The 16,234-nt window shown below is 35.4% G+C and overlaps 1 protein-coding gene and 1 pseudogene across 1 annotated transcript; both read left to right on the top strand.

The window, feature by feature from the left end:
* Positions 1-609: 609 nt before the first annotated feature.
* LOC146455213 (uncharacterized) lies at positions 610-2,009 on the top strand. Its single transcript, XM_085094484.1, has 3 exons — positions 610-708; positions 910-986; positions 1,647-2,009. The coding sequence occupies exons 1-3, from the start codon at positions 610-612 to the stop codon at positions 1,915-1,917; spliced, it is 447 nt and encodes a 148-aa protein (XP_084950610.1). The 3' UTR covers positions 1,918-2,009.
* A 3,532-nt stretch (positions 2,010-5,541) lies between these two features.
* LOC146455214 (uncharacterized) overlaps positions 5,542-16,234 on the top strand; it is a 54,159-nt pseudogene continuing 43,466 nt past the window's right edge.

Consider the following 16,234-nt stretch of genomic DNA (forward strand, 5'->3'; position numbering starts at 1 on the left):
AGTCTTGACTATGAGCCATAAACATGAGATGAAGAAAAATAGAATCTCTGTTGATGGTAGACACTTTAAAATTTAATTAGCAGGTAATTATTAGATTTCCTTCTCTGTTTTTTCAAATAATATTTGAATAGGAAGTATTCTAGAGTTTAGTGCTTCTTACAGGTACATAAACCAGTTCTTTTTTTCTTTACTGGGCATTGACTTTTTTTCTTTTCATCGCTTAAATCTTCTTTATTCTGAATTTTTTTAGATATACATCTCTTGACCTTTTTCCATGTAAATCGTCTTCATTCTTTAGTTATTTGTATATAATATTTACAGCTCTATTTTTGGTAATTTGACCTTAGACGTACATCATTGTCTTTTAAATAAATTTATTTGTTAATTTTATGCCATTGTTGGTTTCATGCTCCTAGATTTTATAATTTTCCATAGCAATCAAGTCTATTTGCAAGTCAAGTTTGCCTACAGTCATACATATAACATATAACGTACTTAAAATTTTATTTGCATTTTTCACGTGTTTTTTTTTTTGTTTTTTTTGTTTTTGTTTTTTTGTTTTTGCCTTTTTTTTTTTTTTCAATTACTCTAGATAACAAGCCACAGACAATGCAGGTCAAGCGAAAAGATAATAGCAGTGAAATTCTGGAGACACTCTGTCAAAGATGTCTTGTTACAAAATGTTGTGATTTCTTCAAAGTTATCAGGGTGGGTTATTATCTAATAGTCTATTCAGTTAAGCTTAGTTTGTGTTTCTCAATGTGCACTAGTCAATTTGCGCCTTAGACATTGTTTATGTGCAATTTGATTTATGCATCAAATGTGATAACTGATGGACTGATATACGACCACTCAAAATCAAAATCATTGGGAATTCCTTTGTCCGGTTAGGTAGGACTTTAACTTTAGTCATGTGCATGTTCAGGGATTCCACGTAGTGAATCTTGTGCTGAATGCTTGATCAAGGGCAAGGCAAATATTGGGGAGTAAGTACATATGCATTATACTACAGTACTTACAATAAAGTGAAAGTGTGAAATGTGTACTTGTTTATTTATACCACACGTTCAAAGAAAATCAAAATAAGAGTACAAAAAAAGTATATTACAGGAACAGTGGTGAGGAAGTCTTTGGAGAAATTATAGGGCTTATAGAATAAGGATTCCTCATTACAGAGCTGTTACATACATGTATACTGTTTTAAGACTGAGACGGTTGGTACGATTACAGCTAAAACGAATGGACGGGAAACGATCAATAAACATTTGAGGAAAAACTAAAACAGGCAAGGTCAAAAATAGAGATACACATTTAGAAGTAGCTGTAGATATATTGTTTAAGGCTAGATTCAAAGGTGGAAAGAGATACTGAGTTACAAATGACTTTATCTAAAGAATTGATGTACTAAGGTCCTTGATAGCATAGAGAAAATTGTCTGACGTTGGTTTTACAATGCAATTCTTGTGTTTTATAAAATCATTGCGTTGTTTTACAGGTGTAGACATAAGCTATGTAATTGCCATCATGCTTTTTTGTTGTCGATTTGATTTGGCTTTATGTCGATGTCCCTTGTCGTTGCATAATGTTACGACAGAAGATTTACATTTATTTTGACCTCACTATGATTTATGTTTTCAATATTTCAGATGGAGAGGCATAAGGGATGATCTCCTCTTTCTCCTTGAAGGGGTGCTTTGTGATGCCGACTGGTGTGCTTTGCCATGTGAACTGCCTAATACAGAGCAGCTGTTGAGTTTCTTGGGCATGTATGCGTATGAATGTGGTAGCCTCAAAAAGTGCAATGCTGTTTTGTCAGAGTATTGTCCCGAAAGTATGAAGGGTAGAGATCGCATCGCATTGAAATTAAAGCCTTGGCAGGAGATTGCTATTAATAGGCACAACATTCAAGTGGTGTGAAATGGAAGAAATAAAATGAATTGAAAGAAATGGGTGCCGTGTACATGCAGGTGAGAAACTAAAATCAAGAAATGCACCGGAAATTTAATACTAACATTTATTGCCCAGAAGAAGAATTGATATTATAGTTCTCTTCCGAAACCTTTCGGCTCATACACATTTAATCACGTACACATGCACGCATTATCTGGCACCAGAGTATCCAAGTAAGTAAGTAAAACCTTTATTAAAGTGTCGATGTATTCAGCCTAGGTAGACTAATTGGGGACAATTAATTTTGTAGTTTAATCGCAGACGATTTTAGCCAGTCTAAGAAAAAATAACTTAATATTATAGAGGATGAAATTACAATCAAGAGTAACATTGATAGTCCTTCTGTCATAGGTTAAAAAATATCGAAAATGTCCTTATTTTGAGTTACAATTTGGCTACAATTTTCGGCATAAATACGAAATGATTTACCTTGTCTCAACAGAAGATGGATAACACACAAAATGTATGATCGTCAGCTGTAAATCCCAAAAGGAGTAATAAAAATTCTTCATTTTATACAGAAGCCCATCATTTCAGAAGTACTCCAAACGGAATAATTTGATTTTCCAACTGGAATTTCCTGGTTTTTCCATGTAAATTGTACGCACCCTAAGTCTCCAGTCCTACCACCCTAAACTAAAAACCCCACTCCTCAAGCGATGGCTGAGGGATTCTTTGGTCTCTAATCGGGTTAACTGGTGGTCTTATTCTTACCCTTCCCCTTCTCTAGCAATTCAATAAACGATTTTAACTTTCTTTTCGTATCAATTTTTTTTTTTTTTTTTTTTTTTTTTTTTGAAGAAGAAATGCACCGCACACAGAATTTGGGAACTTCACATGAGACAAATCTTTTTGTAATTTTCATATTATTTCATGTTTGACAGAATTATTTGTATTTTAGTAATAATTTAGGACAGGGGACATTTTGTGATATCTATCATACATTTCATGCACCTCACTAGCGTTCATTTCTGGACATTGGACAACGGAATTGTTATGGCTTCATTTTTATTTTAGCATAAAAATTCGATTACAAACAGGCGGGAATTCAATGTCTTGGTCCACCACGTACATTAATACGATAAACAATACGTGAAAGACATTGAGGCTTTTTGCTGAATTATTTACACATAACGGTTACATTATCACATTAAGAAAGTGAGTAAGTGGACGAAAATGGACCCGATTTATAAAACGTTATCACAGTGGAACTGAAATCTGCCAAAAGGCAGCAGAATTTATAAATTGAACAGATCTTAAGCCCGCGCTATATCAGTAAAAAAAATAAAAAGTAAAAAACTTCAGGTCGACAATTTGCAGTGTGCATACCAATGAGTCAATTAATCCGATTAATTATATTATTTAGCTGAAAAATTTCACTATTCCATTTTTCATTTCATTTTAATCTGAAGTTTTACTGAACTGCTCGGTGCCCCGGTTTAAAGGTCATCGCTTTCCAGCAGAAACCTACAGCAAAACATGCCACATCGTAACGATAGAAATTTAATTAAAAGCTAAAAAGAAAAAGAACGAATAAGCGCAAGGAATATAATACTTTTGCATTAAAATAGACCCCTCAAGCGAAACACAAGTATTGCCAGAATGGATTCTATTACATTGGAATGCTTCGAATTTTTCTGACGTCCCGTGGAGATACCAGGCAAATAACACGCTATCTTCACCAGATGCCGAAGTCTTATTTTTGATCCTAAGAACCTTTGGATCGTTATGCTGAGTATACATATATAACCATTATTTTACTGATTACCAAATATTGTTTAAGTTAAGGCCTAATAATTTGCCGATGTCTAAGAGGGAGTTGTTTTAATGCTTTCCAAAGCAGTTCCAGGTTTTATGACTTTTTGGAAAACGACCCATCCTCACCCATCATTGGCTGTTTGCGGCCGATCTGCTACAGTTAGATTGTGACAAATGGTCGACATAAAATCGAAATGGCTAAAGAGTCGACAAATTACATTAAGTGGGCAATTTAATTGCTTAACCTTTCCTATAATCCTTCAATAAAAAAAAAAATGTGCTTTGTTTACTAAGAAGCTATAGTTACTTTGGAAAGAAAAATTCCTAAATTCAAACAATTGTCCTTGGGGAAAGAACCAAGGGAAAAGCCCTATCAATGCAAATATCAATAAGTAACTTTGCAAGCATTCGTGTCAATTTGTGTCACGTGTACCTGACTGGACCGCCTTATTATACTTCTAACTACAGTCCAGGATTCCGCACCAAGGTTGACAAACTCTGTTATGCCTGACTAAGCTGGGACGAATTGGGGTAGGTTATTACCTTTATCTTTCTATTGTGCTAGAAAAGGTATAATATTCTTGCTTTATAAAACATTTGCTTTTTTGGTCAAAGAGAAACTTAGAGGAAAGGGGGAATAAGGTTGACTCTTGACACTCATTAAGTTAATGATCTGTTGATATTGACAATCTGTGACTGGTCCATTGAGTCTTTTCTTTCTCATCCTTTAGGCATGAAATAAAGAAAATTTCATGATCGTTACATGGCGCAGTGTGTCGATCAAGGTTAATTCAATGTGTTGCTGTTTTTTTTTTTTTTAAACTTATCTTATAACTGGCTAATAAAATGAGCCGGGGTAAAGTAAAAACCGTAATTTATTATAAATAGAAGTTTGCTTGTCAGTTATTCTTTGCAATTGTATTGTTTGCCTACGAAATTTTATGGTGGAAATTAGTAATATTGATGGGCTATGTGCAGTTACAGTGAAGATATATCTGTTATACGCCAAAGGGATCAGCTGTGTAGCAGCTGCTATTGTTTTTTAGGGCAAGCCAATCAAGTGAGACCTTGTGAGTTCTGCTCAGTACATGACTTTGATACCCTCAATAATTATTTCATTAGCTGAAAGTAAATTGTTACTTGTCTGTCAACATTTGGACGCACATTGATTCGAAATCTCCTTTTTTTCCAATATGTTTTGAAGAAATTCAATTACCCTTTGTGAGGGCGTTGTAATCATTCCTCTCGCATTCTCTTATAAAAGGCCCTCCTAGCCATAAACATAAGATGACAAGAAATGGAATCTCTGTTGATGGCAGATACTTTCAAATTTAATTAGCAGGTAATTATTAGATTTTCTCCTCTGTTTTTTTCAAATAATAATAGAATAGGAACTATTCTAGAGTTTAGTGCTTCTTACAGGTACATAAACCAGTTCTTTTTTCTTTGCTGGGCATTGACTTTTTCTTCTTTCATCGCTTAAATTTTCTTTATTCTGAATTTTTTTAGGTATACATCTCTTGACTTTTCCCATGTAAATCTTCTTCATTCTTTAGTTATTTGCATATAATATTTACAGCTCTATTTTTGGTAATTTGACCTTAGACGTACATCATTGTCTTTTAAATAAATTTATTTGTTAATTTTATGCCATTGTGGGTTTCATGCTCTTAGATTTTATAATTTTCCATAATAATCAAGTCTATTTGCAAGTCAAGTTTGCCTACAGTCATACATATAACATATAACATACATATAATTTTATTTGCATTTAAACGCCTCCTTTTTTTTGCCTTTTTTTTTTCACTTACTCTAGATTACAAGCCACCGACAATGCAGGTCAAGCGAAAAGATAATAGCAGTGAAAGTCTGGAGACACTCTGTCAAAGGTGTCTTGTTACAAAATCTTGTGATTTCTTCAAAGCTATCAGGGTGGGTTATTATCTAATAGTCTATTCAGTTAAGCTTAGTTTGTGTTCCTCAATGTGCACTAGCCAATTTGTGCATAAGCCATTGTTTATGTGCAATTTGATTTATGCATCAAATGTGATAACTGATGGACTGATGTACGACCACCCAAAATCAAAATCATTGGGAATTCCTTTGTCGGCTTAGGTAGGACTTTAAACGACCTATTTGTTTTTTTGAATAGTAATGTGCATGTTCAGGGATTCCAAGTAGTGAATCTTGTGCCGAATGCTTGATCAAGGGCAAGGCAAATATTGGGGAGTAAGTACATATACACTATACTACTGAGTACTTACAACAAAGTGAAAGTGTGAAATGTGTACTTGTTTATTTTTACCACACGCTAAAAAAAAAGATCAAAATAAGAGTACAAAAAATGTATATTACAGGAACAGTGGTGAGGAAGCCTTTGGAGAAATCATAGGGCTTATAGAATAAGGATTCTTCATTACAGAGTTTTTACATACATGTATACTGTTTGAAGAATGAAACGTTTGGTACAATTACAGTTGAAACGAATGGACGGGAAACCTTTGACGAAAAAAAAAAACATGCAAGGTCAAAAATCGAGATACAGATTTAGAAGTAGCTGTAGATATATTGTTTAAGGCTAGATTTGAAGGGAGAAAGAATTGATGTACTAAGGTCCTTGATAGCATAGAGAAAATTGTCTGACGTTGGTTTTACAATGCAATTCTTGTGTTTCATAAAATTGTTGTATTGTTTTATAGATGTTGGCATAAGCAATGTGATTGCCATCGTGCTTTTTTGTTGTCGACTTGATTTGGCTTTATGTTGATGTCCCTTGTCATTGCATAATGTTACGAAAGAAGATTTACATTTATTTTCACATCACTATGATTTATGTTTTCAATATTTGAGACGGAAAGGCATAAGGGATGATCTCCTCTTTCTCCTTGAAGGGATGCTTTGTGATGCCGACTGGTGTGCTTTGCCATGTGAACTGCCAAATACAGAGCAACTGTTGAGTTTCCTGGGCATGTATGCGTATGAATGTGGTAGCCTCAAAAAGTGCAATGCTGTTTTGTCAGAGTATGGTCCCGAAAGTAAGATGTATGAAGGGGAGAGATCGCATCGTATTAAAATTAAAGCCTTGGCAGGAGATTGCTATTAATAGGCACAACATTCAAGTGGTGTGAAATGGAAGAAATGAAACCAATTGAAAGAAATGGGTGCTGTGTACATGCAGGTAGGAAAATAAAATAAAAAAAATGCACGGGAAATTTAATACAAACATTTATTTTCCCAGTAGAATTGATATTATAGTTCTCTTCCGAATCCTTTCGGATCATACATATTTAATCACGTTCACATACACGCAATTTCTGGCACCATAGTATCCATATCAACCGTAGTTTAAACGCAAACGATCTTAGCCAGTCTAAGAAAAATTAGCTCAACACTAAAGAGGATGAAATTACAATAAAGAATAGCATGGATAGCCCTTATGTTATGCGTTAAAAAAAATTCGAAAAATGGCCTTATTTTGAGTTATGATTTCGCTTCAATTTTTGGCATAAATACAAAATGATTTACCTTGGTCTTAAAGAGGATGGTTAGCAGTCAAAATGTATGAAATTCAGCTGTAAATCCCGAAAGGAGTTAAAAAAAATGCATCATTTTGAACTGAGAAGCCCATAATAATTTGATTTTCCAACTGGAATTTCCTGGTTTTCCATGTAAATAGTAAGCACCCTAGGTCTCTAGTCCTACGATCCTAAACAAAAAAATTCCACTCTACAAGCGGTGTCTGAGGGATTATTTGGTCTCTAAACGGGTTAACTGGTGGTCTTATTTGACGTCCCCGTTACCTACCTCTTCTCTAGCTATTTGATAAACGATTTAAACTTTCTTTTCTTATCTATTTCTTTTTTTTTGTCCCTAAGTACCACTAATATCAAGAAATACACCTCACCCCAAATTTGGGCACCTAACATTAGACAGACCTTTTTGTCATTTTCATAACATTTCATGTTTGACAGAATTTTTTTGTGTTTTAGTAATAATTTAGGGTAAGGGACATCTTGTGACGTCTATCATACATTTCATGCATCTTATTAACGTTCATTTCTAGACATCACTTCACTTATGTCAAAGAATAAACTCAAGTTTTCAGAAAAATGCAAAGATGGCGAAACGGCATGCATATGGCTGAATTGAACTGTTATGGCTTCATTTTTAATTTAGCGTAAGAATTCGAATACAAACAGACGTGAATTCAATGTCTTGGTCCACCACTTACATTAATACGATAAACATGACTTGAAAGACATTGAGGCTCAACATTTTATAGGATTACAACAGAAAATAAAACTTCTTCCCAGGAACGGGCTGGTAGAAAACTTAGAGGATGGGAGTGAGATGAGGGGCGGGGGGGGGGGGGGGGATTTGCGTGGGAAAATTTCACTATTAGGCTACATCTCAGATAAAATCGCTGCATAACAATTCAAACCTTTAAAATGCCGCATTCGAAAAGCCTTAGACTTTCCCATTTTGAAATTCTTGTTTTCGACATTGAGTTACAGATCCCTTTTTCCCTACCGGTCTGTATAAAATAACATCCAGGCAGTTTATTTTAATAGTATATTTTTGCCTTTTTTTTTTTTTTTTGGTAGCCTTTTATTGTACTTGTGTGAGCCCAAGGCTAGGGCACGCGAACCGCTTTTTTGGGCTGACCTTTTTTTTTTGGGGGGGGGGGGGGGGATTTTTTGCTGAGATATTTACACATCACGGTTATATCATCACATTAAGAAAGTGAGTAAGTGGACGAAAATGGACCCGATTTACAAAAATTTATCGCAGTGGAACTGAAATCTGACAAAAGGTATCACAATTTATAAATCGAACAGATCTTAAGCCTGCGCTATATCAGTAAAAACAAATAATAAAGAAAGCTCAGGTCGACAATTTGCAGTGTGCATGTGTGCAATTTGCATCCCTGGCGAACGCCACTTCAAGCGCTTCTGCACGGAATCCCGTTAACAATACTGTGCGTCTCGATGTATTTTATTAGTGTGCTATTTTGTATTGATTTTATGTTATTTGTTTATTTCCTATTAAATCAGGACTCTATTTAAACTAGCTATGCTAAACCAGACTTCCTGTATAAATAAATAAACAAACAAAAAATAGAAAAATACGAATGAGCAACTAATCGGATCGATTATATTCTTTAGCTGAAAAATTTCACTATTAGGCTTTTCATTTCATTTTAATGTGAATTTATTACTGAACTGTTGAGTGCCCCGGTTAAAAGTTCATCGCTCTCCAGCAGAAACCTACAGCGAAACATGTCCTTCGAGATACGTTTACAGACACGCCACATCGTAATGATAGAAATTTAATTAAAAGCTTACAATAGAAGAACTTATAGGCCCAAGGAATATAACACTTTCGCATTAAAATTAACGGCCCAAGCGAAACACAAGTATTGCCAGAATGGATTCTATTACATTGGAATGCTCCGAGTTATTTGACGTCCCGTGGAGATACCAGGCAAATAACACGCTATCTTCGCGTAATGCCGAAGTCTTATTTTCGATGCTAAGAACTTCTGACTCATTATGTTGAGTATACATATATAACCATTATTTTACTGATTTAGTGTTTAAGTTATAGCTTAATAATATGCTTCTTCTAAAAGGCAGTTGTTATTACTGCCATTTCAAGCAGTTCCAGTTTTAATGACTTTTCAAAAAAGTTAAACTTGTGTCACGTGAGGTTATCGACAAATCGACATCATAGAATCGAAATGGGTCCCAAGTCAACAAAACAACCTAACAGAACAAGCTAATTTCTTAACCATTGCTAAAAAATGGTTAAGAAACGGTACATTCTTCAAAAATGGAAGTTTTAGGAAATAGCTAGCTACATTTTGTCAGGGTGAAGAGACGGCACAAATTTTAATTTATTCACGGAATTTATTTTCACGAAATTATCACCGTTGTCCGCCATTAGAGGACGACCCCATTATAGGCTTTACAACGACAGCAGGAGAGCATCGTAGTTTCTGTAACGTGATCTTATCGGTTGGGATAAACTAAGGGTAGTTCTTTAAATGGAGGTACTGTAGACATACTGAATGCAGAGTTTGTTCACTATAAAGCTCATTTTATTAGAACAATGTACTTCTCGAATAATTCTAGGAATACATGGAATCTTAAGTTGGCATCTCAATTCATTGATCCCGCTTAACCCCTTACAAATTAAAACTGAGCTGGAACTCTTTACTAACTACAGGACATCTTATACTTCTTCTGAAGGCTAATAAGGAAAACAGCAAACAATATCAAAATAAAGAATCCAACAACAGAAGTATACGGGAAAACTACGTTTAACACACACTAAAATAAAAACAGTTTAACAAGTAGAAAATGAACATATCCCTATCATCTACGGTTATGACAACAGCGCTGTAATTCCATTGCAAGGCTCTATGATGTCCGTTTCGGAAAAAAAAAAAAAAAAAAACGATTTCAAGCAGTTTACTTCACTGCATCTGTTTTGATACTTGTGGTGCTAATTGAACATAAATGGATTTATTATCTATCTTTGGTGATAATGAATCTACCAGTGTTAGTTCCGAAATGGAACGAGTTCTCTATGATCTATCTGCCTAAATTTCTCCCTGTATTTGTAGACTTTTTCTCTCACTGACAATTCTACAATAAAGCAATCAAACCAACGAAAAAAAATAAAACGATAATCTATTCAAGATTTCTTCTCAGGAAAGCTCATTCGGCCACATCACTCGATGACACAATCCAATTGTGAAATATTGCTGTTTTATTGAAAAATCCTTAACACAGGTTAATATTTAAGTCAGACGTCATTTTTCAAGAGCCCTTTCAGGTCTTTAAAAGGGATTCATAGTAAGCTAACACAGCTTAATCTGTTCCGATTTGCTTAGCTTAAAACATTTTAGAAACAGAGTCCGATACCACCAATTTAGCCGGCCTACTTCCGCTTTCTTAGTCACATGCACCAATTTCCCATGTGACGAAAATTTGAGATGGATTTATACCAATAAAACACTGTTTCATTCGAGTTTCTAAGGCCATTCAGGACTATCCAACAAATTTTTTAACCGACATGAGCTGAACGCTTGCGTTTCCCGAAAACATGCTGTATATCCCTTCATCGATACAACCATTACAAGTAGAAAATGACAACGAACAGTTACCCACATGTATAAAGGAAATTGAGTAAAAAAAGTTTTAAAATTCGTTCTACTAATGATCGTCTCTTTTGTTGGTTTCTGTACATTCTCTGACGGTGGTGGTGGAAGCCCATATAATGTGATTTAAAAAGGGTTTTGGAACTTATAAACTGAACACCTACCAAGATTCTCCACGCATCGTTCATACTTAAAGACTTTGTGGCATCTGCCTTTGTTTCTCACTTACTCCTTCTTCTGGAACACCATTTCAGCCTTCTGACACATCTTCGTCTCTTTCTTCTTGGCGGCCGCAGTTAAAAACCCTCCCCCTGGTCAATCAGAACGCACATCACAAGCAACAACAAAGTCAACAGGATAAACAGAAGCTTTGAATTTATTCTTGGGTGTTACTTTGATAAACGTGGAAAGCAGTTTAGTTGCTGGAGCTCGAATTATGAAATCATTCTCGACATGTGAATGTAATTTTTGGTCTACACTTGTCTAGCCCTCCAACATGTTCCGTCGACCTCACCGCTTCTGATATGCTGCATTCTTTTTGTCCAATATTAAGAGATAATTGGTTCAGTTTGTTGTCACCCAATATTCACAGATAATTGGCTCAGGTTGCTAATTTACTTGGAGAGGAGGAGGTCAATGGCTAACACATGAACCATATTGAATATGCCAAAAATGAATGTCATTCTTCATTCTCTCACGGTAGTATGCTCCTCGTAATAGGCCAATCATACCCCCAAAGAAGGATTGTAAACCGTCATGAGACTATGCGATATGTGCGGTATATAAATATATTACCAATCTTTTACTGATTTCCAGATGGTGTTTAAATTATGGCCTAATAATATGCCGATATCGAAAAGGGAGCTGTTTTAATGCTTTTTCAAGCAGTTCCAGGTTTTATGACGTCCTCATCCATCATTGGTTGTTTACTGCTGATCCGCTACAGTGAGATTGTGACAAATCGTCAACATAGAATGGAAAGGGTTCAAGAGTCCACAATTTACCCTAAGGGGGCAACCTAATTGCTTAACCTTTGCAATAACCTTTCTTTTTTTTTTCTGAAAAATGTGCTATGTTTCCCAGGAAGCTCAAAAGACTTCGTGAGAAAATCGCTCAAACCTAACAACTACCCTTTGAGAAATAACCAAGAGAAAGGCTCTCTCAATGAAATATCAATGAGTAACTTTGCAAGCATTTGTGTCCTTTCATCTTTTTGCGATGAATCACCATTATTTCATTGGCTGTTGCTAACGTTTTAAGCGCATTGAAAATGAGTCACCAATCCCTTCGATAGTTTGAAATGTGAAACGTCCTCTCCCCTAACACAAAAAACCTCTTCTTCAAAAATAAATGCTTCATGAAAGAAATAAAACGTTAAAAATGAGTCACCTAAGGTTATGGCAAATCGACGACATAGAATTAAGATGACTCCCGGGTCGAAAAAATACTCTAACAGGACGCCTTAATTTCTTAACCATTGCTAAAAAACGGGTTAAGAAACGGTACATTCTTCAAATATAAAAGTTTCATGAAAGAGCCAGCTGCATTTTATCGGGGTGAATAGAGGCATCAAGTTTAATTTATTCACGGAATTTAGTTGTGTGCCGTTTTCCGCCATTAGAGGACGACCCTTTTGTCGGCTTTACAAAGAAAGCATGATGTCATCGTAGTTTGTGATCTTATGTTGGGATTAACTGAGAGTGGTTCTTAAAATCGAGGTAATACAGTCAAACTCAATTCTGAGTTTGTTCACAATAAAACTAATTTTATTAGAAGAATGGACTTGGTTTAACTTCTCGAATAATTCAAGGAATACATTGCGTTGTAACAATTAGCGCACTTAGAAAATGAGTCTAAAATCCCTTCGATAGTTCGAACTATGGAACGTTTCCTCACCTAACAGAAACGATCTCTTCTTCAAAAATAAAAGTTTCATGAAAAGAGTAAACGTTGAAATTGTGTCACCTGAGGTTATTGACAAATGGACAACGTAGAATCGAAATAGTTCCCGAGTCGACAAAATATTCTAAGAGGACAAGGTAATTTCTTAACCAATGCAAGAAAAAGGTTAAGAAACGGCACATCCTTCAAAAATAAAAGCTTTATGAAAGAGCTAGCTACATTTTTTCGGGGTAAATAGGGGCATAAAGTTTAATTTATTCACGGAATTTACTCACGAAATTACCGCCGTTTTCCGTTCTTGTCCGCCATTAGAGGACGACGCTTTGTTGGGTTTACAAAGAAAGCACGATGGCATCGTAGTTTGTGATGTTATTTTGGGATAAACTAAGGGGGGTTTATTAAACTAAATCGAGGTATTGTAGACATATTGAGTGCAGTGCTTGTCCACAATTAAACTTATTTTATTAGAAAAATTTATTTGGTTTGACTTCTCCAATAATTCAAGGAATACATGGAATCTTAAGTTGGCATCACATGAGAAATTTCTTCAATCAGAGATACAGCTTCAACGTCTAGAGGTTGTGATCTTATCCTTCTTCTGAAACCTAATAAGGAAAACAGCAAACGAAATTAAAATCACTTTACAATCCAACAATAGAGGCATGCAGGAAAACTATGTTGGTTTAACACACACTAAAATAAACAACTTAACAAGTAGAAAATTAACATATCCCTGTCATCTACGGCTATTAAATCAGCGTTGTGAGCGTTGTGATTCCATTGCAAGGGCCAATGATGTCCGTTTCCGAAAAAAACAAAACCGATTCAAAGCCAGTTGACTTTACTGCAAGTGTTTGATACTTATGGTGCAAACTGAATATAAATAGTTATATGATCCATCTTTGGTGATAATGGATATACTAGTGTTAGTTCCGAAATGAAACGCCTTCCCTACAATCTCTCCGCCTAATTTCTTTCTGTGTTTGTAATTTTTTTGTCTCACGTATTTTTATAACAAAGAAATCAAAGAAACAAACAAAGATAACCCATTTACGATTTCTACACAGTATAGCTCATTTGGCCACGTCGCTCGATGACACAAACCAATTGTGAAAGATGATGTTTTATTAAAAAGCCTAAAAACAGGTTAAAATTTGCGTAGAAGCGAATTTTATTTTCAGACGTCATTTTTCAAGATCCCATTCAGATCTTTAAAAGTGATTCATAGTAAGCTAACACAGTTTGATCTGTTCCGATTTGTTTAGGTCAAAACTTCTAAGAAACAGAGGCTCATACCTCTATTTTAGCCAATCTAGTTTCGCTTTTTGAACCATATGCATTAATATCCCGTGCTACGAAAATTTCAAATGGATCTACACCAGTGAAACAGTGTTCAATTCGCGATTCTAAGGCCATTCGCGCCTTTCGAAAAGATTTTCACCGACATAAGATGAACGCTTCCTTTTTCCGAAAACGTACTGTATATCCCTTCATCGATACAACCATTACAAGTAGCAAATGACAACGAACAGTTATCCATATGTATATAGGAAATTGAGAAAAAGAGTTTTAAAATTCTTTCTACTAATGATTGCCTCTTTTGTTTGTTTCTGTACATTCTCTGACGGTGATTGTGGAAGCCTATATAATGTGATTTAGAAAAGGTTTTGAAACTTGTATACTGAACACCTACCAAGATTTTCCACGCATCGTTGATATCTAAAGGATTTATGGCATCTTCCTTTGTTTCTCTCTTACTTCTTCTTCTAGAACACCTTTTAAGCCTTCTGACACATCTTCGTCTCTTTCTTCTTGGCGGCCGCAGTTCAAAAGCGTCCTCATGGTCAATCAGAACGACATCACAAGCAACAACAAAGTCAGCAGGATAAAGAGACGCTTTGAATCCATTCTTGAGTGTTACTTTGATAAACGTTTAAAGCGGTTTAGTTGCGGGAGCTCGGATTCTTAAGTTGTTCTCGACGTGTGAATGTAATTGCTGTTCTAGCCTTGACTTGCCCTCCAAGATTTTCCACCGACCTCACAGCTTTTGAAATAAGAGATAATTGGTTCAGTTTGTTGTCACCCAATATCAACACGTAATTGGCTCAGTTTGCTAATTTATCTGGAGAGGAGGAGGTCAACGGCTAACACGTGTACCATATTGAATATGCCAAAGATGAATGTCTTTTTTATTTTTTCACAGTAATACGCTCCACGCATCATTAAGTGTTTGGGGTCAAGCGCCAATGGGCCAATCATACCCCCGAAGAAGAAAACCGTCATGAGACTATGCGATATGTGCAGTATGCAAATATATTACTATTATTTTCCTGACTTCCAGATAGTGTTTAGGTTAAGGCCAAATAATATGCCAATATCTTAAAGGGAGTTGTTTTAATGCTTTTTCAAGCAGTTTCATGTTTTATGACTTTTTGGAAAAAGATCCATCCTCATCCATCATTAGTTATTTGCAGCCGATCTGCTACATTGAGTTTGTGACAAATGGTGAAAATAGATTCGAAATGGTTCAATAGTCCACAAATTACCCTAAAGGGACAATCTAAATGCCTAACCTTTGCTATAACCTTTTTTTTTTTTAATGTGTGTGCGTTTTTTTTTTTATTTTACTAAGAAGCTCAAGTTAATTCTTGAGAAAAATGGCTAAACTCTAACAACTACCCTTGGGGGAATAACCAAGGGAAAAGCTTTCTCGATGCAAATATCAATAAGTAACTTTGAAAGCATTTGTGTCCTTCATCTTTTTGTAATGAATCACCATTATTTAAAATGGCTGTCGCTAACGTTTCGGGCAAATATAAAGTGAGCTACCAATCCTTTCGATAATTTGAAATGTGAAACGAAACGACTCCTCCCCTAACACAAACGATCTCTTCTTCAAAAATTAAGGCTTCACGAAAGGAGTAAAAAGTTAAAATTGTGTCACCTTAGGTTATTGACAACGACAACATAGAACCGAAATTGGCTCCAGAGTCGAGAAAATACCCTTACAGGACGAGCTAATTCCGTAGCCATTGCAATAAAATGGCTAAGAGACGGTACATTCTTCGAAAATAAAAGCTTTATGAAAGAGCTAGCTACATTGTATCGGGGTGAATAGAGGAATCAAGTCTAATTTATTCACGGAATTTATTAACGAAATTATCGCCGTTGTCCGTCCTTGTCCGCCATTAGAGGTTGACCCCTTTGTTGGCTTTACAAAGAAAGCACGATGGCATCGTAGTTCGTCATCTTATTTTGGGATAAACTAAGGAGGGATTATCAAACTAAATCGAGGTATTGTAGACATATTGAATGCAGAGTTTGTTAACAATAAAAATTCATTTTATTAGAGAAATTTATTTGGTTAGACTTCTTAAATAAATCAAGGAATACATGGAATCTTAAGTTGGCATCACATGAAAAATTTCCTCAATCAGAGACACAGCTTTAACGTCTGAA

This window comes from Pavona decussata, unplaced genomic scaffold (assembly GCF_977016875.1).
Source record: "Pavona decussata unplaced genomic scaffold, jaPavDecu1.1 SCAFFOLD_281, whole genome shotgun sequence".
Lineage (NCBI taxonomy): Eukaryota > Metazoa > Cnidaria > Anthozoa > Scleractinia > Agariciidae > Pavona > Pavona decussata.

What these genes read in the sequence shown, in the direction of transcription:
- LOC146455213 (XM_085094484.1), top strand. Translation starts at nt 610, where the DNA reads ATGCAGGTCAAGCGAAAAGATAATAGCAGTGAAATTCTGGAGACACTC. An exon ending in ATTTCTTCAAAGTTATCAGG is followed by an intron (nt 709 to 909) that starts GTGGGTTATTAT and finishes CTTTAACTTTAG; the next exon opens with TCATGTGCATGTTCAGGGAT. An exon ending in GGCAAGGCAAATATTGGGGA is followed by an intron (nt 987 to 1,646) that starts GTAAGTACATAT and finishes TCAATATTTCAG; the next exon opens with ATGGAGAGGCATAAGGGATG.